Source organism: Pelophylax lessonae, assembly GCF_965119305.1.
Source record: "Pelophylax lessonae genome assembly, chromosome: 6".
Lineage (NCBI taxonomy): Eukaryota > Metazoa > Chordata > Amphibia > Anura > Ranidae > Pelophylax > Pelophylax lessonae.
Window position 1 is genome coordinate 311,886,885 of NC_138773.1, and position 26,810 is coordinate 311,913,694.

General features: G+C 44.8%; 1 protein-coding gene across 1 annotated transcript in view; it reads left to right on the plus strand.

The window, feature by feature from the left end:
• The window catches only part of XRCC5 (X-ray repair cross complementing 5), a 157,767-nt gene that overhangs the window by 24,450 nt on the left and 106,507 nt on the right, over positions 1-26,810 (plus strand). Inside the window, exons 7-9 of the mRNA XM_082261803.1 lie at positions 1,958-2,072; positions 4,949-5,087; positions 10,480-10,592. Coding sequence (XP_082117929.1) covers positions 1,958-2,072; positions 4,949-5,087; positions 10,480-10,592 — 367 coding nt within the window. The remainder of the gene's footprint in view (positions 1-1,957; positions 2,073-4,948; positions 5,088-10,479; positions 10,593-26,810) is intronic.

Sequence of the window (26,810 nt, forward strand, 5' to 3'; positions counted from 1 at the left end):
TTTAAGGGGGCTTTTTTTAAAGGGGAACTTTAAATAGCATTAATTCCCCCCCCCCCCCCCCCAAAAAGAAAAAAAAATCCCCTCCTAGCACAAACTCCTTCACCTACCTTTTCTAGAACAAACCTCCCAAATCCCCCCTCCTAGCACAAGTCCTGTTCCCCCTGCCAACACAAATCCCCTCAAATCACTTCCCCAAATTTCTCATCTCGGAACCATTCTTACCATCTGCCGCCCCCAATTTCCTCCTCCCAACACAAATCCCCCCCCCCCAATCTCCTTGAGGTGCCCCCTAAACTCACATGACACCACAGTGCCCAGGGCAGCCGCTCCTCCTGCCCACCCCTTGTCCCGGCCCTGCTGCAAATAGATGGGTACAACTTATGTAGAAGGATCTGTGTATCACCTGAGGCCAGTCACTTTGCTGGGTATATGGAAAGTTTACAACCACTTTAAAGCAGTAATAAACCGCTGTGTTTTTTTTTTTTTTAAACCTGCAAGGCAATGCCCTAGCACAATATGTGAAACTTACCTGAAAATGAAGCCCTCCAGCAGTGCGCTGTCACCACTGAAGGCGCTTCCATCTTCACCCGGTCTTCCTTCTGGGTTCGCGGACTTTGGCTGTGTGACTGGCCGGAGCCGCAATGACGTCACTCCCGCACGTGTGCATGGGAGCCACCGTTTATTGCAGAGGACTCTGAAGGAGCGGCGCGGGTATGCCTTTACTTCAGAGCGCATGCGCCGGTGACGTCACCGGTTGCATTTAAAGTAAATATCTCCTAAACGGTGCAGGTTTAGGAGATATTTTACTTATAGGTAAAAATCATGCTTTGGAGTGTCCTCATACTTTAAATTGTGTCCCCACCATCTAGGTTCCCAAACCCACCTTCCACCCTTCGCTCCCTGTCGTTTGGTTCTGCTGATAGGAGCTAAGAGAGGAAGCGCTGTGTATGCTCTAGTCCAAGGACTCTTCCCTCCTCTCCCCCCTGTGACAGCGCTGAGTGTCTGAACAGCCTAAGGCAGGCCATACATTATTCTTTTTTCTTTCCTTCAACCATGAAAGATTTGATGGGTGGGAATCGTGGGAATCCCTCCCGCTGCACTATTGTATTCTGACAGCGGGAGGTTTCCCCGCCGTCAGAATACAATGATCACTGCTGGCGGCTATATCTGCCGGCAGTGATCGAACTGAAAAAAACTGATAGGCTGATTGTATCTAAAGGCCCGTACACACGTGCAGATTGTCGGCCGAAAAGGTTCGGCCGCCGAACGATCGGCTGATTTTCGGCTTGTTAGTATGATGCAGCCGACAGCGCACTTTCGGCCGAAAAGAATCTGTCTTGCAAGCATTAAAATTTTTGTATGCCGACACCAGAACGGCCGATTGTTCGCCAGTCAATACAGAATTCGGCCGACAGACAGCAGATTTGCAAGACTGGGCATGCTCAGGAAAGAAAAAACACAGGGAAAGTTAACCATCACATGACATCACTTCTGCAGTCGGCTGTAGTCGGCGGACAAAATTCGTGTGCAGCCTTTTGCAGTTTTCAACAGACACGACAGCCCTGGACAAAAGACGGCCGATCGTTCGGCCGACGATCGGTACGTGTGTACGGGGCTTTAGGCATTCAATAGATCAAATTCAGTACAACCGTCATGCCTATAGATGGATTGAAATTTGTCTGGTTCCTACTAAACTGGCCCAATTTCAGTCCATCTAGGGCCGGCTTAAGCAGCGGGGCAGTCATGTGGGAGGAAATGGAGGGAGTCACATGCTCCCCACACAAGGTGAAAGAAGTATTCGTATGTAAAGTTGGGAAGGAAATCGGTTGACTGAGCCTTGTTGCTTTCACAGGTTCTCTTTAGTGTTCTCAGCTTTACAATTTGCTGTTATCTCTCTACATTTTAATTGTATATAAAGAATGCGTTTACATTTGTTTTTCTTTTTTTTGGGTTCCAGGGGCAGTCTGGAACAGCTTTCCATCTTTAAGAAGATAGAGAAGAGAGCTATGGCATGGCCCTGCCAACTTACCATCGGCTCTAAAATTTCCATACGCATTGTGGGGTACAAATCTGTAAGTATATCGCTTACTGACTGGGTTGAAGAGCATGGCCTAATCCAGTGCTCTGACATTGTGATATTTATACACTGAAAGCAGCGAATGTGACTTTCACCAGACATTCCCTAGTGGTGAATCAGTCAGCCTCATTTAACCACTTAAGTGACATACCTGTATGTCACCCAACTTTGGTCATACCGTGAGGATGCCTGCTGTAGACATCACCCCGGTATTGTTTCTTTTAGCCGGCAGTTGGCTTTCTTGTAAAAGCAATCCTGGTGGCTAATTATCTGCTGAATTGCTTTTACAAGCAGTGGGAGGGGACGTCCCCCTGCCCTCTCCCGCCTCCCCCCCCCCCCCCCCCCAAACTATCTTGGGCTCTCCCATCCCACTTGAGAACCCGCGAGTGCATCCCGCAGTTCTGCCGGCTGACCATAGAGCCGATCAGGGACCGGGATCGGTCAGTCATACGATTGTCAATTGTCTCTGCTGACACATCCATACCCCCGACCCCCCCCCCCCATTTTCCTTTACAGACAGCACACTGCTGTGGGTAGGGATTGCCAAGGAATGTCAATCATCCCTGCTGACACGTCTATTCCCCCCTGACCCCCCTCCTCACCCCATTCTCTTAATTTACAGGCAGCACACTGCTGTGGGTAAGGAATGCCAAGGAATGTCAATCATCCCTTCTGACACGTCCATACCCCCGACCCCCCCCCCCCCCCATTTTCCTTTACAGGCAGCACACTGCTGTGGGTAGGGATTGCCAAGGAATGTCAATCATCCCTGCTGACACGTCTATTCCCCCCTCCTCACCCCATTCTCTTAATTTACAGGCAGCACACTGCTGTGGGTAAGGAATGCCAAGGAATGTCAATCATCCCTGCTGACACGTCTGTACCCCCCGACCCCCCTCCTCACCCCATTCTCTTCATTTACAGGCAGCACACTGCTGTGGGTAGGGAATGTCAATCATCCCTGCACGTCCCTATGCCAAGCCTTTCTTCATAGTTCAATATTTAGGGCCACAGTGTTTAGGGATGACAGTCCTATCTGCTGACGCCTCCCTTATCCCGCCGTTGTACCCTTCATTGACATTCAGCATACTGCTGTGGATAGAAAGTGTCTAGGGATGTACGCATCCCCCCGCCCCCGCCCTTACCTTCAGTGATACAAGATGGAATAATGGTCACTTTACCACTTTACAAAAGAAAAAAAATAAGATATTCAGATATCCACTTAGCAGATATCTTGCAGCTGCATATCATCCAGGTACAACCAATTGAATTCAAATCACATACCTAGTATGGCATCATCCGGTACCGTTTTTTTAGAGCCGTTTGGCTCTCTTGTAATAGCATCGGTGCAGCTAACTTGCGGCTCGATTGCTATTACAAGCTGCAGAAGGGGACATTCCCCCACCCCCCTCCATCCCACCGCCTTCTGTGTGGCTTGCTCGGGTTCTCCCATCCCACTGGGAGACCCGAGCTACCAGCCAGCACGTCCGCCGGCTAGTCTGAGACTCCTACATAGCTTAAATCGGCTTTGATCAGGTCTCTGCTATGGTAACCAGGAAGTGATGATATGACATCACTTCTGGTTTACCCTGGATGTCAGCGGCACCATTTTTCAAAAATCGAAAGTATCCAAAAACGCAGATCTTGGTGTTTTTATAGCTTCAGAGGAGGGATTTGGGGTCTTATTGCTGTCACATGGATATTTACATTTCTTGTGACCGCAATAAGTAATCAAAGAGATAAAAAAAAAATTAAATCAGCAGTGTGTAAAATAAATAAGTTAAAAAAAATAAATGTATAATTAAAAAAAAAAAAAGTAAAGTGCCCCTGTCCCCCCATGCTAGCGCACACAAGCGAACGCATGCGTCAGTCCCTAACGCATGCAACTAGTGATCATCCCACATGTGAGGTTTCGCTGAGAATGTCAGATCATGGGCAGTAATTCTAGCAACAGACCTCCTCTGTAAATCTAAGTGATAACATGTAATGCCCCTTTCACACTAGCGGACCAATTGGGTGTGCCTGTCCGTTTTTTAAGCAGACCTAATCAAACCACCCATCGTTCTCTTTGGAGCAGCGGATGCCAGCGGACATGTGTCTGCTTTCACCGGCCGTCATCCGATCTGGTCCGCTAAAGACAGACAGATGGGGATACGGTCGAATGACAATCAGATGGAAACGGACATGCATCCCGTTTCCATTCAACTTCCCCATAGAGAGCAGCCGGCTTTGTCTGTGTCTGCTCTGCATAGCACAGTGGACACAGACCTGTCATCCACCTTCTCAGTGGGGATCAGCGGAGAGATTCCCCGCTGAGCAGGCGGATCCGCTTGGATGAATTCTGCCCCATGAGAAAGGGGTCAAAAGGCTTTTAAAGCGCTACCCATGGATAGTAAAATTAACGTCATTGGTCGTCGTTGCATGGGCATCTGCAGTTGTAAAGCACAACATATTTGGTGTCCATTTTCTCTGTGTAACATCTTGTTTTGACAGAAAAAAATTGGATTGTGTATTGTGTTTTTTTTTAATTACAATTGAAAATTGTGTTTTTTTTTTTTTCCCAAAAACTAAGTTTAAAAAAAAAAAAACGCTGCACAAATAGCATGTGACATAAAAAAATTGCAAAACCCACCAATGTATTCTCTAGGAGCCTCAGCTGTAAAAAAATATATATAATGTTTGGGGGTTTTAGTAATTTTCTAGCAATAAATGCACTGATTGTTACATGTAAATAAAAAGACAGAAAAAGCCTAGTCTTCAAGTGGATATACTGTAATATTATAAGCCAAGCGAGTTACTCGCATTCTGATCAGCTATAATGCACAGAAGGATTTGGCCTCATTAGCATTGACATATATTTTAATGCTTTAGGTGACGGAGGAGAATGTGAAGAAGAGTTGGGCTGTCGTAGATGCTAAAACCCTGAGAAAGGAAGACGTGCAGAAGGAAACCGTGCATTGCCTGAATAACGACGAGGAGACGGAAGTTCAGAATGATGATATTATACAAGGTTTGCTCTTCTCTGTAATCTGAAGGTTCTCACAATTCCATCCTGTCTGTGTCCCCGTTAGAGATATTTGCCCTCTTTTTTTATACTGTTTATCACTGAACATAAATCCCAAATTTTGGGTTGTCCATAGAACAGTAATGGGCACACTAGATCTTGTGACAACCAGGGATTCCTTCACTTTATTTCAATAATTTTTGAGAATTTTCACAGAAAAAAGAAAAATACCGTATTTATCGGCATATAACATGCATTTTTTCCTCCTAAAAATGGAGGGCAAAACACCAGTGCGTGTTATATGCCGATATAGTAAAAAAAAAAAAAAAGTCCAGGCAGCGCTGAGAGGCAGAGGGGGGCGGACCGGGCCGAGCAGAAGGAAGGACGAGCGGTTGCTGTCATAGGAAGTCCCGCCTCCTATGATAGACAGCACAGTGGCCCAATGCCGGGACGTGTGACGTCTATCATAGGCGCTGGAACTTCAGAGGACAGCGGCCGCTCGTCCTTGCTTCGGTCCGGTCCACCCCCTCTGCCTCTCGTGCTGCCTGGCCTTTTTTTTTTTAAATATATCGCAGCTCTGTGCAATGGCGCTGCTGTTGCCTGTTGCTTTGCCCTGCATTGATGGACACGGCGCTGGCGAGACTGCATTGATGGACACTGCGCTGGCGAGACTGCATTGATGGACACTGCGCTGGCGAGACTGCATTGATGGACACTGCGCTGGCGAGGCTGCATTGGTGGACACTGCACTGGCGAGGCTGCATTGGTGGACACTTCGCTGGCGAGACTGCATTGATGGACACTGCACTGGAGAGGTTGCATTGATGGATACGGTGCTGGCGAGGCTGCATTAATGGACACTGCGCTGGCGAGGCTGCATTGATGGACACTGCGCTGGCGAGGCTGCATTGATGGACACTGCGCTGGCGAGGCTGCATTGATGGACACTGCGCTGGCGAGGCTGCATTGATGGACACTGCGCTGGCGAGGCTGCATTGATGGACACTGCGCTGGCGAGGTTGCATTGATGGATACGGTGCTGGCGAGGCTGCATTAATGGACACTGCGCTGGCGAGACTGCATTGACACGGCGGTGGCGAGGTTGCATTGATGGACACTGCGCTGGTGAGGCTGCATTGATGGACACTGTGCTGGTGAGACTGCATTGATAGACACGGCGCTGGCGAGGTTGCATTGATGGACACTGCGCTGGCGAGGCTGCATTGATGGACACTGCGCTGGCGAGACTGCATTGATGAACACTGTGCTGATGAGGCTGCATTCACGGGAACTGGTAAGACTGCATTTGATTAAAAAAAAAAAAAAAAGTTTTGAGTTCAATGCTCTTCATTTCAAATTTAAGCTTTTTTCCTAAAATTTCTCTCCTAAATTTGAGGTGCTTTTTATACGCCGATAAATACGGTAATACAAAAAGGCACGAAAACTATAATACTTTTAGGTGTATATTACATCCTGCAACGATATCGGATATCATATAACTGCTTGTCTTGTTTAAGAGCTGGTCATATAACCTCACTAGATGTTTAAGGTAATGGTGATTCCTAATATGTCATTGAACACAATGACATATTAGGAATCACCATTACCTTAAACATCTAGTGAGGTTATATGACCAGCTCTTAAAGGGCGGGAGTCCCGGACCCCCCCTCTGGGAGCACACTGGGCCATGGGGCGGAGGGCGAGACCGCCATCGCCTCCAATCAGACAATCTCCATTGAGACATATATCAAAATAGAAATGTTTAGAGTAACAGTAACAGCATTATAATGAACAAATGTTGGATTCCCCCCCAAAAATATCCCAGAAAGTAAGTAAAAGATTTTATCTGGCCAAGTGGGCCTGGGCCTGCCAAATTGCAAGGAAAGTCAAATGCTTATGTTAACAAAGGGGAAAGTGGATCAGAAAAGAAAGATCTACAAGTGATGGCAAACCTTGGCACCCCAGATGTTTTGGAACTACATTTCCCATGATTCTCATGCACTCTGCAGTGTAGTTGAGCATCATGGGAAATGTAGTTCCAAAACATCTGGGGTGCCAAGGTTTGCCATTACTGAAATTCTAGACTCTTAGGGATTTTGATTTGTTTGTCAGCCAAGGGTTCCATCTTTGGTGTAGTTGGAGTTTTCTCCCGTCTCTGTACGCCATTAAACTTTCATATTGGAAAATAATCTCCATATGAGATTTAACTTCAGTAATACTAGGGACGTCGGAGGATTTCCATTTTTTGAGGATCCAGTCGGGCCACTGTTGAAATATTGACCACTATGGTTCTTAGTTGTGGTGGATATTTGTCAACATTTATAGAAAGGATTGCTTGCTCTACATTTGCCCTAACCCAGACTCCAGACATCTCAGCGAGGAGTCGGAATACTGTGTTATAAAAGCTTTGAATGTGGAGGCAGGACCAGAACATGTGGGACAAAGTTCCCAGCATACCGCATCCCCTCCAGCAAGAGTTTTTTTCTCCTTTGGAATATTTGGCTATGGAATATGGGGGGGGGGGGAGAGTACCACCTGAGGTGAATTTTTTTGACCCATCTCCCAGTGGTTAGCACATTTAGTATAGATCTGGTTGTAAAGATTGGCACTTTGCCACTGCTCTATCGTGTATGAGGTCTGTAGTTCGGTTTCCCACTTTACTAAGGGGGGGTTTCGCAAATAGCTCTTTGGAGTTAAGATCCTGATAGAACATAGAAATGCCCTTAACTTTTGTGGAGCTTGACTTCCAGAAGGACCATAATGGATTCCTTCACTTTAGATGAATTTCTTCTCAGTTGCGGTTTTGTTTATGAAACAGGAAGTAAAGGGAAATCTCGTTAATAGGAAACAAATGGCCAAAAACATTGAGGTGTTATAACCCTTCCTTACTCTATCCACAATTAAATAGTTTTCTCCTTCGTTTTACTTGAATGTGTTCGCAGCAAGAATGTGTTAGTTGTCTTGACAATAACTGTGGTATCTATCTATGAATGTACTTACCCCAGATTCACACAACTTCCACCCAGAAAAACTTTTTATGCAGGTAAGGGCCGCCTATAGATAAAAACCAACTGTGCAGCTTTGATTAAAAATTGTAATAGTGCCCTTGCTGTAAATGTAGGCCATATACAAACCACCCGAAGCCTGGCAGAAAAGCTGTCAGAGATGGTGTTCTCCCTAATCCTGCCTTTTTGCTACGACATAGCTGATGCTGGCCATACACGTACAGCTTATCGTTCTGAAATTTTCATTTTAAGAGAAATTGTTTGATTTTCAAATCGTTATGGCCAATCATGTCTTCGGACCTAAACCCTATTGAGCATCTGTGGGACATCCTCAAATGGAAGGTGGAGGAGCGCAAGGTCTTTAACATCCACCAGTTCTGTGATGTCAGCATGTAGGAGTGGAAGAGGACTCCAGTGACAACCTGTGAAGCTCTGGTGAACTCCATGCCCAAGGGGGTTAAGGCAGTGCTGGAAAATAATGGTGGCCACACAAAATATTGACACATTGGGCCCAATTTGGACATTTTCACTTAGGGGTGTACTCACTTATGTTGCCAGCGGTTTAGACATTAATGGCTGTGTTGAGTTATTTTGAGGGGACAGCAAATATACACTGTTATACAAGCTGTACACTCACTACTTTACATTGTAGCAAAGTGTCATTTCTTCAGTGTTGTCACATGAAAAGATATCCAAACAGGAGCAGGAGAATTGGCACAGACCTACTGGGAGGTGCCTATTAACCGGTTGCCGACCGCCGCACGACTATATACTGCGGCGGTCAGCCCCGGCCAGGCAGAGTGACGTATCGGTACGTCACTCGCCTGTCACTGACTTGCAAACCTATCGCGGGCGCGCGCCCGCCGAGGCGCGCGCCCGCCGCGGCTCGTTCACAGACAAGTCAGTGCGTGTGACCGGCGGACTCGATGTCCGCCAGTCACACTGCGATCGCTCCTGTGAAGGGAGAAAGACAGAGCAGCTTGTGTAAACAAGCTGCCTGTCAGTTCTCCCTGTGTAAAAATGAAGATCTGACCGTTCTACTATGTAGAACGGTTGATCTTTGCTTTTACACCAATAGGAATGTCCCTACACAGTTAGAATCACGCCCCTAGGACACACTTAACCCCTCCCTGTCCAATAAAGTTAACCCCTTCCCTGCCAGTGTCATTTTTGCAGTAACAGTGCATATGTATAGCACTGATTACTGCAGTAATGTCACTGGTACCCCCAAAAGTGTCAAAAATGTCAGTCAAGGGTCCGATCTGTCCGCCGCAATGTCGCAGTACCGAAAAAAAAATCGCAGATCGCCGCCATTACGCGTTAAAAAAAAAAACACCAAAAATGACAAAAATCTTTCCCGTTGTTAGTAAACGCGATAACTTTTGCGCAAACCAATCAAAATACGCTTTTTGCGATTTTTTTTTTACCAAACATAGGTAGCATAAAACAAATTGGCCGAAAAATGTTAAAAAATTTTGATTTTTACTTTTTTTTTTGGGGAATTTCATATAAAAAAATGTGAAAAATATTGTTATTTTTGCAAAATTTACGCTCTTTTTTTGTTTATAGCGCGTGATCAAAAAATCACACAGGTGATCAAATACCACCAAAAGAAAGCTCTGTTTGTGGGAAAAAAAGGACGTCAAATTCGTTTAGGTACAGCGTCGCACGACCGCGCAATTGTCCGTTAAAGTCACGCAGTAAAAAATCGCAAAAAAACCCCTGGTCCTTTAGCAGCCAAATCCTCCAGGGCTTAAGTGGTTAAACACGCTCACTAGGGAGCTCAAATTGCGTTACCACAACGAAATATTCATATAAAAACATAAATATATAAAATCAAATTACTCAGCTGCTGTTATAAAATCAAAAGAACATGGAAAAGGTGTGTGCATCTGCGCTGTTAGTGTATGCATGTGATTTGCCATTGAGATTAGATGCACACACCTTTTACATGAAAAGATATAATAAAATATTTAAAAAATGTGAGGGGTGTACTCACTTTTGTGAGATACTGTGTGTGTGTGTGTGTGTGTGTGTGTGTGTGTGTGTGTGTGTGTGTGTAGAATATCCTACATAAATCGGCCAACAGTCCTGTACCATGTGATAGCTGTGGCCAATCTCAGCTATCACAGTAGTACACAATGGCACATGAATGGATGCCATTCACAGTGTAAAAATTGTTACTTATACAGTGACTATCACTGTAATAAGCAAACCTAGTGTAAAAAAAAAAAAAAAAAATCTGCCTAAACGTCCAATAATCCAGCACTTGGCACAGTTTTTTGCTGACCGATGTTGAACTGTCCAGACTGTCAGACACCAAATAACCAGAACTGTGCCTGTTGTCCTCCAGAGGGATAATCATAACAGGATTTACCTTTCTTCTCTTTCAGGGTTCCGTTATGGAAGTGACATAATACCATTTTCCAAAGTGGATCAAGAACAGATGAAATACAAGTCGGATTCCAAATGTTTCTCAGTGCTGGGCTTCACGAAGTCATCACAGGTAATACACACATCTGGTCACAAAAGCGCAATACTTGGAGGATGTTTGCAAAAGAAAACCGAGCTTATGTTTTTTTTTTTTTTCCCCAAGGTGGAAGTCTTTTCCTGATAATGGGCACATTTGTGCAGCTTTATTACTGTTTTGTTCCACAAGCCATTTAGATCCCCATTGCTTGCCTTTGAAGCTCTCTGATTGGTTTTTGAGACTGCGGGGGCAGAGCTTGAAGTGAAACTTCTTTTCCCACTTGAAGACCGGGCTTTTTTTGGCACAGTTTGTTGTGTAAATTTAAATCAGTATTTTTTGCTCTAAAATTACTTATAGCCCCCAAACATTTTCTCTATTGCAGTGTTTCTCAACTCCGGTCCTCAGGGCACACTAACAGGCCAGATTTAAATATTACCTAGGGGAGATGCAGACTAGAATACTGCAATCACTGAGCAGCAAATGATATCACCTGTGATGTATTTCAGTTTTCTTGCAAACCTGGCCTGTTAGTGTGCCCTGAGGACCAGAGTTGAGAAACCCTGCAATAGAAAAATCTATTGTCCATCGACAGACGCAGCCTCATCTCCTTGAGCTCAGTGGGTTATGCTGCCACCTGCAGGAGTAGTCTACAAAACTTTTAACATATACTCGCCCACAGGGCTCTCCCTCCAGGCATAACCCCCACTGCCACAGCCCACCACATCAGTTTGTTTCTGCCTAGAGAAGGAGTAGGACCCAGGTTTCCTGCTGGGACTCCGGTCTTAGTTTTTTTTATTCTTTTCAGAATATTTTCTTTTTTATTTATCTTTACTCACTTGCTGGCTAGTGTTCAGGGAAGAATTTTCCTGGTGATCTACAAGCAATGATGCTGGCTGTGGCTTCGCACTGGATAATCTAGAACCTTATGATCCCCCCCAGTCTGGTCTACGAGCGTGAGCAGGTTATAGTCCCGACCCAGGCCTTGCCACGATGGTGCCCCTTTTCCGGATGGGGAAGGGCCTACGAGTGGATGCCTTGCCGGAACGCAATGACCTGGAATGCCCTGAGTCACAGCATACCCCTTGGCTGGCAGTACCCCCACTTCGGGTGGGAGGCAGTCTCCCTGTAATGGAGCCCACCCGGTCCATGGTATGGTGAGTAAATGTGCCCCCCTTGCCCCTGCTGGCTTTGGCGAGATGTGGGTCCTCTCCTGGGGATAATGGGAGTTGTGCCTCCCAAAAGATCCTCCTGGCCTGCCCTACACTCTCCCCTTCTTTGTCTTTGTCCCTGCGATGACTGTGTGTCTGGAGTGCCTGGCGCCCTTGGGGGGGGGGGGGTGACATGGTACCTTGAGCTTGCTGGTCCCTGTTGTGGCTCCTGAGGCCTTCATGTGTCGGTCCCTAGCCGCATGGTCCGCCGTGGGTGCCGCCATCTTAAGTGTGGGCAATGTGAATTTTCCCCAACGACTTGTATGGGGTAGCAATTTTCCCTGTAGCTTCCTATTGATTTGTATGGGCATCCGTATTTTGTGTAGCCCTTGTGCTATGCTGAGCAGTGTGACTTTTTTTGCAACATCACGTCCCTGTCCATGTGTTTCCTGCTGCTGGCCGAGGTCACTTCCTGTCTTTCTCTCCATGCTGCTGGAAGAATCAGGAGGACGGTTTGTCTGAGGTGGTACAGTACTTGGGGTCCCTGCGGGCATATTCCTGCACTTTCTGCTGTCAGTTTGGTACTCCGTTTTTGCAAATTGCATTATGGAGTCCCAAACTGTGCAATCACCCTCAGATCCCCTCTGTGCGACTCCCGGACAGTCCGGATCGCAGTCGCTGGCCGCGATTTCAGCAGCCCTGGAAAGCCTGGTGACTAGAGTTGATTTAGTCATGAAAGTAATGGATTTTTAATACAACTTACCTGTAAAATCCATTTCTTGAAGTACATCACAGGACACAGAGCCATAATCATAACATATGGGTTATATAGGCCACCTACAGGTGAGACACTGGCAACCAATCAGAATTGATGAACCCCTATATAACCCCTCCCACACAGGAAGTACCTCAGTTTTGTTGCAAGCAAAAAAAGACCCCATAGAAGAGGGGAGGGACCTCTGTGTCCTGTAATGTACTTCAAGAAATGGATTTTACAGGTAAGTTGTATTAAAAATCTATTCTTTTCGTACATCACTGGACACAGAGTCATAATCATAACATATGGGACGTCCCAAAGCAATGCATCTGAGGGGAGGGGGACACCAAAACAGTACTGCCATCTGACCCTTAACAAAAGGATTACACCGCTGCCTGCAGTACACTGCGGCCAAAAGTAGACTTCTCCTGGGTCCCAACATTCACTCTATAGAAACGAGTGAGCGTATGCACCGACGACCAAGTCGCGGCCTTGCAAATTTGAGCCGTAGAAGCTTGATGGCGATGTGCCCAAGAGGCACCTACTCTTCTGGTAGAATGTGCCTTTATAGGAAAAGGTGGAACCTTTATTACTAAACCATACGCCTGGGTAATAACCGGGCAAATCCAACAGGAAATCATAGATTTAGATGCTGCTAACCCCTTCCTGTGCCCTTCTGGCAGCACAAACAAGCTCTCGGTTTTACGAATATGAGCTGTTTCCTGTAAATAAAATTTAAGTGCACGGATTACATCAAGGGAATGCAATAACTTTTACTCCTCTGAGTGAGGATCTGGAAAAAATGAAGGTAGTATAATGTCCTGATTTAAATGAAAGGCGGATAATACCTTGGGCAAAAAATCTGGGTGAGGACGTAAAATCACCCTATCTTGATAAAATATCAAGAATGGCTCTTTACAAGAAAGAGCTGTTAGTTCCGATACCCTTCTAGCCGAAGTTATCGCAATCAAAAAGACCAGTTTCTTGGTCAAAAGAAGCAGTGAACCTGCCCCAGAGGTTCAAAAAGCTGTTTTTGCAAAACTGCCAACACCAAATTTTAGTCCCAAGGACACAATGGTGGCTTCACTGTAGGAAGAAAATGTACTATTCCCCGGACGAAGGTTTGCACCAACGAATGGGAAGCGATCGGTTCCTGGAAAAAGACAGATAAAGCTGAAATCTGCACTTTAATTGTGCTCAGGGCTAATTTCATATCTACCCCTGCTTGCAGGAAGGATAGAATTCTCCCGATGATATATGTGCGGGGATGCCATTTCCTGGCTTCAAACCAAGCAATGTAGGACTTCCAGACCCTGTAATATATATTTCTAGAGACTGGCTTCCTGGCGTTTATCAGTGTATGAACTGCGGGGCCAGACACATCCTGCTCTTTCAAGATTAAGGCTTCAATAGCCAAGCTGTCAAATTTAGCGACTGTACAGCAGGGTGGAATATAGGGGCCTTGAGAAAGCAAGTCCAGACGCAGTGGAAGGACTCAGGGCCTCGTCACTGCCAACTTCTGGATTTGTGCATACCAAGTTCTCCTCGGCCAAGCCGGGGCTATCAGAATTTCTGTTTTCCCCTCCAGATGGATCCTGCGCAACAGATGCGCTATCAGCTGTACCGGAGGGAAGGCATAGATCAGGAAATACTCCTCCCAAGGAGTCACCAAAGCATCCACCCTGACTGCGAGTGGATCCCTGGTCCTGGACACAAATCTCTCCAATTTGTTGTTGAACCTGGATGGCAACAGGTCTACGTCTGGGACCCCCCCCCCAGCGTAGGCCAAGCAATTGAAAAATATCGGGATGTAAGGACCATTCCCCCGGAGACATCTGTTGACGCCTCAAGTAATCTGCCTGCCAGTTCTCTATTCCGGGAATCAATACTGCTTTCAGGCATGGCACAAACTTCTCTGCCCATGACAGGATGATATCCACCGCTTTCTGGGCTGAAAGACTCCTTGTGCCTCCTTGATGGTTGACATAGGCCACGGCCGTGGCATTGTCGGATTGTACCCTGACAGGGTGACCCCGAAGTCTGGGCGTCCAGAATTTCAGCGCCCGACTGACTGCACGAATTTCCAAAATGTTGATGGGGAGACGACTCTCTACCCAAGACCACTTCCCCTGGACAGAGGCTTCCTCTAGGACTGCTCCCCAGCCGGAGAGACTGGCATCCGTAGTCACCACTTTCTAGGTCACTGGAAGAAAGGATTTCCCCTTCTCCAGCTTTCTGGTCAACAACCACCTATTCAGTCGTGAATTTTTCCGTTCCATGCAGATAGAATGTTCTGCAAAGGTCTGGCATGGAATTGAGCATAGGGAATTGCCTCGAACGTGGATACCATCTTCCCCAGTAACGTCATGCAAAGACGTATAGACGGATATGTCTCACTATAGACCGAACCTGATTCTTCCGGTCTGAGACCCTTCTTGCTGGCAAGAATATCTTTGCCTGCACCGTGTCGACAAGAAGCCCCAGGTATTCCAGACGCTGGACTGGCTGTAATGCTGACTTTGCTAAGTTCAGTATCCAACCCAGACGTTTCAAAAAATGTACAGTCTGAAGGATGTTTTGGCTTAGAGCTGACACTGATCGATCTATTAGCAACAAATCGTCCAGATATCCTATAATTGATATCCCTCGGGACCTTAGAACTACCAATACTGGAGCCAGGATCTTTGTGAACACTCTTGGTGCTGTGGCTAACCCGAAGGGCAGGGCCACAAACTGAAAATGATGGTTTCCAATTGCAAAACGCAGGAACCTTTGATGGGTCTGAAATATTGGCCCATGAAGATATGAATCCTTGATGTCTATGGATGCTAGGAATTCCTCTCCCTGCAGGGAGGTTACGACTAAACAAATTGATTCCATGCGGAACGAACGTTCAAAAACGGATTCAGAGGTCCAAAATAGGTCTCACATCCCCGTTTGGTTTGGGGAACACGAATAGGTTTGAGTAAAACCCCTGAAACCTTTCGTTCTCTGGAACCTCGGTTATCACCCTCTGAGCTCTCAGCTGGTCCAATGCCTGAAAGAGAACGCTTTCTTTTAGGGGATCTGTTGGTATACTTGACCTTATAAACCGAGGATACGGGAACACCCGGAATTCCAGTTTGTATCCCTGTGAGATGGCGGAGACAACCCAGCTGTCTTGATTCAACTCCACCCATGCCCCTGAAAACCGCAGGAGCCTTCCCCCCCACCCAGGTGAGTGGGGGCAACCCTTCATTTAGAGGGCTTAGAGGAAGACTTAGGTGGTCTCTGGGCCAGGGCTTTTTCTGACCTTGCCCTGAGGACTTGGGTCTGGATGCAGGCGGCTGAGGCCGTCGCCACTGTCTGGAACTGGAAGCACTGGTATTATGTGTCCTGGGGACCTTAAAGGAAGGACGCCTGCTCTTCTTTTTTGCATGTAGCAGCGTACACTTCCCTCCCGAGATCTTTTGGATATACCTATCCAGATCATCACCAAAAAGGCGTTCTCCCTTGAAGGGGAAGCTAGCAAGTAATTTTTTACATGGTAATTCTGCGGACCAGCTCTTTAACCATAGGATTCTGTGCATATGGACTGTCATCAGTGCAAACCGTGACATTTGCCTTATGGAGTCCGTAAGAGCATCTACTGTGAAACACAAAGTGCGAGGTAGATCTGACAGATCTTCCACAGACTCCCCTTGAGAAGGAACTGTCTTGGATACTCGCTTTATGCGGTCTTTCAAAGACTGACACACTCCTATGGCTGCTACTGCCGGTTGTACTGCAGAACCTACAACAGCAGAGGGGGCTTTCAATAAAGACTCCAGCTTTTTATCTACTGGGTCTTTAAAAACCTGGGCACTATCCAAAAGACAGGTTAAATTCTGGTTAACCGAAGAAATGGCTGCATTTACAGAGGGAATATTCAATTTCTTAGAAAACTTATCCTCCATAGGATACAACAATGAGAACCTTTTAGGAGGAACAAACATCCTATCTGGAAGATCCCAGTCATACACTTCTTGTTCCAAGAGTGGATGCATGGGAAAAGACCGAGGACTCAGAGGAGGGCGCAGTGAGCCAAGGGAGGAAAAGGATCTCTCAGTTGACTCCAGGGGTGGGAGTTTAAACTCAGCCCGGACCATCTCAGCAAGAGGCTGGATAAAGAATCTTTTGGATTGAGAGGCTGATAGAGATTCCTCTGACTCGGACTCCCCAGAAGTTGAAATTTCAGCTTGGCCATCTATAGGGTCATCTTCAGCTACATCTTCCACATCCTCCACATTCTCTGCCCAATCCTGAACTGATTCAGGGGGCGGCTCAGGAGAGGGGGATCTAACTCGCTTCTTTCCTCCATGAGGTGCTGCAAGCATGTCAGCAATCCTACCCTCTAGGCTGGCTAATGCCGATGCCAAATGGTCCTTGGTAACATAGGCTGTGGCAGAAGTACATGGAGTAGCTACTATGCCTGACAACCGTGATGACTCAGTTTGGCTATTTGCCAAAGGAGGAGTAGACCCAGTGGAAGCACGACTAGGGCCTTCAGGGCCTGACGGTGGCATCACAGTGCCTTTTCCAATTGTGCTCCCTCCAGCCCTTTTTCGGGCAGACATTGCTTTATAGCAAGACAATACTTGAGGTACTACCTTTTGATGTATACTCAAGGTTTGTGCCAAGCTTATTCAGCCTAATGCACACAACACTGAATTACCAAAGATACAGGACCTATTAGTGCCAGTAACATACACCCACAGTGACTCACGCACCCCAGCTGCTGCTCTGTATCCCCTTTCAGGCTGCAGAGGCTAATGTGTTGGAAACTGTTCTTTGCAGAACGCGCCCTTTTATGCATACGTGACGTTCGCGCAAATGAATGGGAAAAGAGAGCAGTTTAGTCTGATTTAGTTTGCCACAGCTGAAAGCACAGGGTAAGAACATAGAGTTACAATATGCTTTAAACATACTTTTAAACATACCCTGTACAAATCGACTACAATGTCTAGCAGCTTTTCAGATTATCAGCACAAAGCAACACATAGAGTAATAATATGGTTTAAACATACTTAAACCGCTTCTGCATAAATCTGCTATAATGTCAGCAGTTTTCCAGACAAACAGCACATAGTAAGCACATAAGTAATACTATGCTTTAAACATAATTTGCACCCACCTGCTTCAATGTCCTGCAAAGGCAACCATGCAAATACGTGCCAGGGCTAACACAAAGAGAGAATAGCAGCACATGCTGAGTTTTGTTTGTCACAGCTGAAGTTATTCAGTTAATCAGCTTCAGGGTAGAAACAACACAGTGTAATCATATGGTATAAGCAAGTTTAACATACTTCGCATAATCTGCTGCAATGTGAATACAAGCAGTAATACACCTGGCACAAGTCTCTGTAATCTTAATAAGGGTAACAGTGCATAAAATATTTAAATTTTTGCAAAACCATTAATGGTTCTTTGTTTGCTGTGTAAATATTTAAAATGGGCTCGCCAGTCCTGCTGGAAACTGCTGTTGTGCGTTTTGGTATAAAATTTGACTATTTTTAATTTATTACTAAAAGGCGGTGTCTGAACTATCAATGAATTATGACGCAGTGCCTCCAGCCGATTTCGGCAAATAATTTAATAACTAAGAAAACCCAATCAATTTTGTTCAGACCTCCAATAATATACCACAACAATTTTCCTGAGCCCTTGGCGCTTACGGTGAATTCTTACCAATATATAAATATCTCCCAATTAAATCAATAAATATAATTTATTAAGATACGAGTATAATTATATATTTACATACAAAACTAAATTTACTGGTGATTAATATTCCACACACAATATCAAAATACGTTGCACAGATACAATGTGATTAGAATTAAATTTTTTTTTTTTTTTAAACCAGACACAGAATTAAATATAACCCGATAAAAGTAAAATTAACTGTGAATTAAAATATTAAAAACAAAATGCCTGACCACTCTTAAGGCAGTTTCTCACTTTCCGCGGCCGTAGGAAAGAAAGGAACTTATCTTTAAGAGTCACACCCTATTATACCCAACACACTTAAATTCCGCCTTAACTCTAGACAAACACTTGAAATTCATAAAATCAATTGATTCAGTGAAAAGAAAAATTAACATATAGAGTTGCTCTACCCGATGTAAATGACCATATATGTATAATTTCAGACAATGTCATACAATTCCTATTATCTTGGGAGTAAATGGGTTAAATTATTAAGTCTATCTCTCACCACTCCTTCCAAGGAAAATGTTCAAAGTAAAGTAGTTTGTCTCTCAGCAGGAGATCAGCCAATGGGCAGTGGTCAAAATGGCAGCAGTCTTTTCCTGTGTCCTTCCTTAGGCGTGTTTTTTAGGATTTTTTTTTTTTCAGAGTCCCTTGTTTTTCCAGGGGTCCTTATTTATATGATCAGAAACTATTGATTGAAATGACCACTCCCCAACCAATATTGACTGTTTCTTCAGTGGTGGTTTTCAGAAGTGGGCAGTGACTGGTCGATTGTCACCTGCCCATTGGTTAACAGTTAGTTGCATCATTGCAAATGGGATTGTCCTATAATGTGATGTGGGAGTTGCTATAAACCATATATGAATTATATTTTTGGGGATTTGGTGATTTCTGCTTTTTATAACATTTCAATATTTTGATTCAAGATTATGTTTTCTGCTGGTAGTGTCATTATTAATAGCTGTATTCATTTCCTGTAGGAATAATTCCATAATCCTTGTGTAATATTCTTTAAGTACAAGAGATTTATAGGGATATCTCATGCTAGTGTAGTTTATATCATCATTGAACATTATTTGTGATTTGGTGGGTGAGCCATCTCTATTGATGAATTATTCTTGTGAAACACTATCCCCTACATATAACAACAAAGTTCAATATATGGTGATAACTGGATACACACACACATGCACATACACACACAGATATATTAATACACGTGCGTGTACACACATACCCATACATGTACACACACATATCCGCATACGCACATGTACATATGTACCACACACATATACATGCATATACCTACACACCTACACGCACATATATACATACATGTATATACATATATATATACATATATATAAATACATATATATATATATACATATATATATATATATACATATATATAAACATATCTACATACACAGATTCACACATCCTAGTCACCATTTTGTTGAAGAGGCTTATGTATTCAGCTGAGTCAATACTATTGCGTCTTAAGAAGAGTTAGTTTTCACCCTAGAACAATGGGGACCGTCTATTGCTTTGTTTCTTCTGTTGAATAAGTTTCTTCTTCAAACTTTGATTTTCAGGTTTTTATCACCTTTCTTTGTACAAAACCTTGAGAATTGGGGACGTTTTTGTATGGCCAATTGTCTCTGACTAATTACACAAACCTGTCTTAATTTGCACTGTTGAAGGTTTGGTCAATACTATTGTGTGTGTGTGGCCAGTTTTTTTTTTTTTTTTTTTCTTACAGAGGTTGATGTGTCAGGCTGAGGTCAGTGTAAGTGTCGCAAGTATATTTCATCATTTAAAATTTTCATATATCGATAACCTGACATATCCCCCTTTTTGATTGACATGTATGTCAGCATCATACAGGGAAATCAACTGGTAGGCAGGTTATGGATCATTATGGTACACTCCACTGACGAGTCTGTATTGCTTTCGAGTGTAGGGCGTACTATTCCTTGATTTCAGGGGATATGCTGAGGTTTAAAACATTTTTCGGTGTAGGTCCTTGGATCCATGCTGATGCAAACTTTTTGGGTGATGATTCGTTTGTCAGTCAAGATGAATCCGGGTGCTTCTTGGACAAGTATTCCCGATGAAGGTCCTGGTCGGGCGATGAGGCCGGCCTGGCCTGGTAGACATATCCCCAGCAGGATACCCGGGATGCTCCACATAGCAGGACTCCAGGACATTCTCGTGGGTAGGTCTCTCCTTCGGGATGTCTGGTCCTCCTTCCTTGAATGATTGCTGGCAGACAGGTTTCTGGTTGGACACATCAGATCATCATCAGGGCTTCCTGCTAGGGTCTGGTCGCAAGCGCTTCCGATCACCAGTTTGGCTGTCATCTGGGGCATCATTATATACACACACTATAGTAGGTAAATAAACAGTTTTAGTATCATATACATATATATATATATATATATATATAAAAATAGCCCTGTAAAGCAAAATGTTGATTCACCCTAATTTTATTCTGCCCTTATGATCTTTCCATAATCCAAGAGGAGTGCGTGGTTCAGTCTCCCAACAGCTGTAATTGTGATTTGGGATGGCAAGCACGCAATTGATTTATATGCACCCATCTTTCACTGATTTCACCATTCCGAGGGATGTGTAATTTATATGCCACGGGGGAAATCTTATCAGCTATGTTAAACGGACCTTTCCAAGATGGAAGGAATTTCCGTTCCTTGACCTGGTCTCTCGCAAAATTGTATAGGTAGACTTTGTCCCCAATCTCGTACTCCTTCTTGGTGGTTTTAAGGTCATAGTAGGTCTTAGCGCCAACTGCGGCTCTTTCTATGTTTCGCTGGGCAAAGGCAAAAGCATACTGTAAATGTTTTCGCAGATCCTCTATGTATTGGTGTGTTGTGGTGGCATTGACCAAATTGTGATCTGTAGTGCGGTACAATAAGTGCTGGGGCAATACCATCTGCCTTCCGGTCATGAGTTCGAAAGGGGACATTTTTGTGACCGTACTCGGAGTTGCCCTTAAGGCCATCAAGACTAGGGGAAGTTTGACATCCCAGTCTTTGCCTGTCTCCTTAACAAATTTCTTTAGGATGTTGACAATTGTCTGATTGTACCGTTCTACTCCACCACTAGAGGAGGGCCGATATGCGATATGCAATTTCCTTTTCACGCCCAATATTTTCCACAGTTTGGTCATCACTTCACTAGTGAAATGTGAACCCCTATCAGATTCTATCCTCTGGGGTAGACCAAACCGTGAAAAAATGTGATTAATTAATAAGGCAGCGCAGGTATCAGAGCTATTGTTTGGCGCTGGAATACATTCAACATACTTGGTAAATAAACATGTAACGGTTAACATATACCGATTCCCTCGTGAAGATTTAGTGACAGGTCCAATGAAGTCCATTTGAAGGTCTGACCAAGGCATACAGATCCCCCTTTTCTGAAGGGGGGCCCGATGGGTTGGTGAAGCCGGTTGAAATTGGGGACATATTAAACAGCCTTGGCAGTATGCCTTCACATCACGCAGCATATGAGGCCAGTAGGCATAATCCCGAAGGATCTCATAGGTGATCTTCTCCCCACGATGCCCGGAAGTGGGAGCATCATGGGCGTGTTGCAACATTAACCCTCTAAATTTAAGTGGAACTACCCATTGTTGGATACCCCCTTTTGATGTGCGTATCAACAATCCCTGATGCAATGCAAACTGGGATTTGGACTTCATTAAAATGCGTAAATCCTCTTTACCGGTACCATCCCCTTGGCTAATGGGATTTTGGTAAGAATTTTCTAGGTGTCTATAAAATAAGCCAATTATTGGGTCTTCTTTTTGAGCTGTAATTAAATCTTCACTGGGGGCATCATGACTCCATTGTAACACATTTGCATCTTTGCTCACCCTGGCTTGTTGTCTAGTTACAGCTTCTAACTGTACTGCCCCCAAAAATTTATCAATATCTAGTGATTCACCTGTTATGGCCCCTTCTTTGGCCAGGGAATCAGCCAGATCATTACCTTCCTTCTCGGCACCTAGGACTTTAGAGTGGCCCTTGGTCTTCTTAAAATACAAGGTGATGTCATTTTCCCTTACCAGCTGGTCTATTTGGCAAAATAACCTACCATGTTTAACGGGTTTCTGGTTGCTTTTTAGCATGTGGTTCCTTTTCCACCTAGGAAGATATTCAACAAAACTGTTCCTAACATAATTGGAATCGGTGATGATGGAAAATTCTTTTAGGTTATATTCTATGGCCATCTCGACAGCTTTTAGAATGGCAGCGAGTTCAGCAACTTGGCTGCTTTTGGATCCAAGCTTGTATCCCACAGAGGTTGGGGCTACACCTTGGGTCCATACAATCCCGATACCTGCCACTAGTTGGAGCTGTTCTCCATCCTTATGATGATAGGCGCAACCATCTACATATACACACGGCAACCGTTTACAGTACTCTTCATCATAAACTTTATAGGGAGACAACAGTTGTTCTTCCAAAAAGTCAGCGTCCGGGTCTCCCTTACTGGGATTGGTGGCTGAACAGTCATGGAGCTCAGCAAGGCCCTGGGCTACTGGACTTTTCTTGTTCTGTTTATAACGAACTTCCAGAGGCCATCCTTGCAAGGACAAAGTCCAAGCAGTGATGCGGCTATTAGACACATTTCCATCCCTGATACGTTCACTTTGTAAATACTGTAAAGGTTGGTGTGCGGTCTCAACAATAATTCTTTCACCTTGAATATAACTGCGGAAATTCTGTAATGCCCACACCGTGGATAATAAAGCCTTTTCGCAGTCTGTAAACTTCATCTCTACTGGGGACAATGTTTTGCTAGCGTAAGCAATAACCTTACTGACATTCTCTTGTTTCTGGTAAAGAACAGAACTCATACTTACCTGCGTGTACCCTGTCTCAAGATAAAAGGGTTTACCTCCTTCTGGATATGCAAGGCAAGGAGCCTGGGTCAGTCGAACCTTCATTTCCTTTACAGCGTCTTCCTGTTCCTTACCCCATGACCATCCAATGTCTTTCTTTAGCAGATGAAGAAGCGGTTTGCTTATTTCGGCGTAGTTGTCAATGAACTTACGGGAATAGTTTACCATCCCTAGAAACGATCTCAACTCTTTCAGATTAGTAGGGACCTTACAGTTTAGCACAGCCTCAACCTTTTTCTTTTGGGGATTTAGACCTTCCGAAGTAACTTCATGGCCTAAGAAATTTACACGTGTGCGACACCACTGGGCTTTTTGTAGAGACAATTTCGCCCCGGCTGATCTTAACTGGCCTAGGACATGTCGCAGTTCTGTAAGGTGTTTGGTCATGTCAGTACTCTTGATTAGGATGTCATCAACATACGCCAGTGTTCCTCGCTCTAGGGCATCTGGCATAGCCTTATGCATAAACACAGCGAATTCATGGCCAGAATTGATAAACCCAAAAGGCATACGAACCCAACAGAACTGCTGGTTCCCAAAACTGAAAGCTAGTTTATACTGGTCTTCTTCACTGACTTTAATGGTCCAGTAACCTTGGGCACAATCAAGGGCTGTGAATACCTGGGACCCTTGGAGTTGGGCAAGACACTGGTCTATGTATGGTACAGGCCATCCTGACATGTAAACACGCTTGTTTAGTTGTCGGAGGTCAGCGCACAAGCGCCACTGTCCATTGGGTTTCAAAACACCCAGGATGGGGTGATTATAGGAGCTGTGGATGGGCCTAATTATACCCCGTTCATTTAACTTCCTAATAATCTCGGCTAGAGACTCATAGGAGGCCAAAGGAAGTCTATATTGTTTGACGAACACTGGTGGGGCCTTTGGGTCAGTCTGGATTCTGGCGAAGTGGAGTTCGGTACTCCCACAATCGTAAGAATCCTTGGCAAAGATCTCCTGGAATTCAAAGAGGAGTTTGCGGGGGAATTGTCGCTCGAGATCATTGGAGCATGCATCTGCTAGTGCTATTATCTCTTCAACTATCTCTTTGAATCCAGGAAAGCTTTCAGGCTGCCCTATCTCATATGCCTCTTCAAGTCTGGTGGTTAAATCACTAGGTGTATATCGGGCACTTTCCTCCCATTCATGTCCTTTGGGGCACTCTTGTTCTTTAATCGGTTGATCAAAGACAAGGGATGTCTCTTCAATTCTACAGGTACCATCCTTAGAATCAAAGGGATAAATGGACTCAATGGTGAACATACCTTCGGGTAAAGAATTGAACGATTGTTCAACTAATTGCTCCTCAGATAAATATTCCTCAGGTATGAGTCCAATCACTTGGTTAGTGACTCCAAATATGTAATACCCCGTTTCTACCGCAAGACCGATAATGGTGTCCTAGGGTAGGCTAAGGTCCTGATTTGAGAGGTTGTGTATGTAGATGTATATAGGGGATTGATGCGTGTTGATCAGAGGCGTGTGGGTAATTTTTAGTCCTTCCCCCTGCATTCTCTGGGATATGCATACTAGCGCATCTGACCCTTTTAATCTTTGTCCCCTTTTTATTTTTACGGGGAGTACAAAATTATTTCTGCCTTCGGGCACGATAATTTCTTGGGCTACCTGAACCTCAACAGCATAAGGCATCTGCTGTTGGAATTTCAGGGCTAAATTTACATCCTGGTATCCCTCAGGGTCCCCCTTTAGTCGACTCCATAAACAGTCATTGATTAAGTCGACTTGAGTGGCAAACCGATGCAGTAAGTCGTTGCCGATATATATTTGGTTTTGGGGATTGTCCAAGACTATGAACACGTGAGTGGTTGTCTTATTACCTATGGTAATGTTTAACAGGCATCTAGCAATGGAATTATAATCCTCCGAATCATCAATGGCGTCTGAAATCCAATGACGTTGAGGAGTGGATAAATGGATCATTTCTATCTCAGTCATATGTTTTAAGAGCCCATGGCTCACAAAGCTATGCTCTTGCTTTAAATCAAGTTTGGCATATTTTGACCTACTAAGACCATTTATCTGGATAGGGATAAATAGATCACTGCTAACCCTTTCCACTCCTGTTAGGAACTGAGCATGGTTTCCCCCTTTCCTAATTTTATTCTCCTGATGGAAAGACATGGTCAGTACATTATCTAGGAGGGAGATCTCTTTTATTTTATCACAGGGGATTTTAAACACATGGTCATCTCCTCCCACTTCAAGGCTTTTGTGGTCAGGTTGGATGACTGTTACATCAGGTAATTGACTATTTCTGAAATGAACTTCCAGGGAACCAGGCCTTTCTTCCACCAGGTGGCAGTGTTGCCGGGAATGGGGAGTCTGAAGTCTCTCATATTTAATTGGTGTATTGACTTGGGACCACAATACCTTGTTCACACAATCAACAATAGTGTTGAGCCTTTTAAGAAGGTCTATTCCAATGATCATGTGATGGTGTGGTAGAGTGGCAATAATAACAGGGTGCCTAAGTTCCTTATTACCTAATTTAAGTTTAAGCCAGGCAGTACCCCTAACTTCTAGTGGTTCTCCACCTACCCCTACCAGGGAACAATCAAAGCTCCTAAGTTTTGGTTTCTTGGGCATTGAGCTTGTTACTCGATTAAAATGTTCCTCTGACAGGATTGTGGCTTGGGACCCAGTGTCAATTAGGCCTAAAATTGGGTGATCACTGGCATCCTGTATTTTCACCGTAGTGAAATATCTCCCATCAGATTCGTTCAACTCACACATGAAATTGGCATGGTTGAAGATCTGGGAACCTGTCAATAATTTACAATCAGCATTGATCTCACCACACGTCACAGATTCTGTGCGCTTGTTATTCCTTCTGGTTTGCCTGTTGGACTTCCTCAAGACGGAAGCGCAATGAGTGGGGTGCGCTCCGTCAGACTGGTCATTTATGACTCTCCCCAATGGCTCGGCTAGGTTAGAGGGGTTAAGTGAACACTGCAAGGCAGGAGGGGAATTAACAACCAACATTTGATCCTCCCTGGCCCTATGACTATGTTTCTCAATTGGGGGCACATCAGGGGTAGAGCATGCGCCCCCTTTTGCTGCATACAGTGTTATCCCCTCTGGGCCTATCGGGGGGAGGTCTATGCATTCTGTGACCCTTGGTTGGTCACAGGAGTTGCCCCTAAAAAAGATGGGTTGTTAGATTGGGTGTTCATGAATTGTGTCATTTGTCCGACCATTTGATTCACCTGCTCCTCAATTTGTCCTATACGTTGGTTGAGGGTATTTTGGTACGTTGCCCTATTTTGTCTGACCCTATTACGTTCCGGATGGGACTGGGTAGATGTCTCAGACTCATAACCACTCCTCAGGCCCCGATGCTGGGAACTCTCTCTCGGAGGTCCCCGTATTTCTCCTTGACCTTGGGGAACTTGGGGAACTGCACCAATCCGTGTGCTCCCTCTCGTTCCTGGTCAGGAGGCGACCTATGGTCATTGTGGTTCTGAATAATATTAGGGTTTCTCATGAAGTTTGGGTCCTGGTTAAAGTTGGGGTTTCTGCCAAATCTGTTGTATCTACGGAAGTTGGGGTTTCTTTGGAATCTGGGATACCCATGGAAATTGGGGTCTCTGTGAAAGTTGGAGTATCTATTAAAATTGGAGTTTCTGTCAAAGGGGGGGTACCTATTAAAATCGGGATCCCTA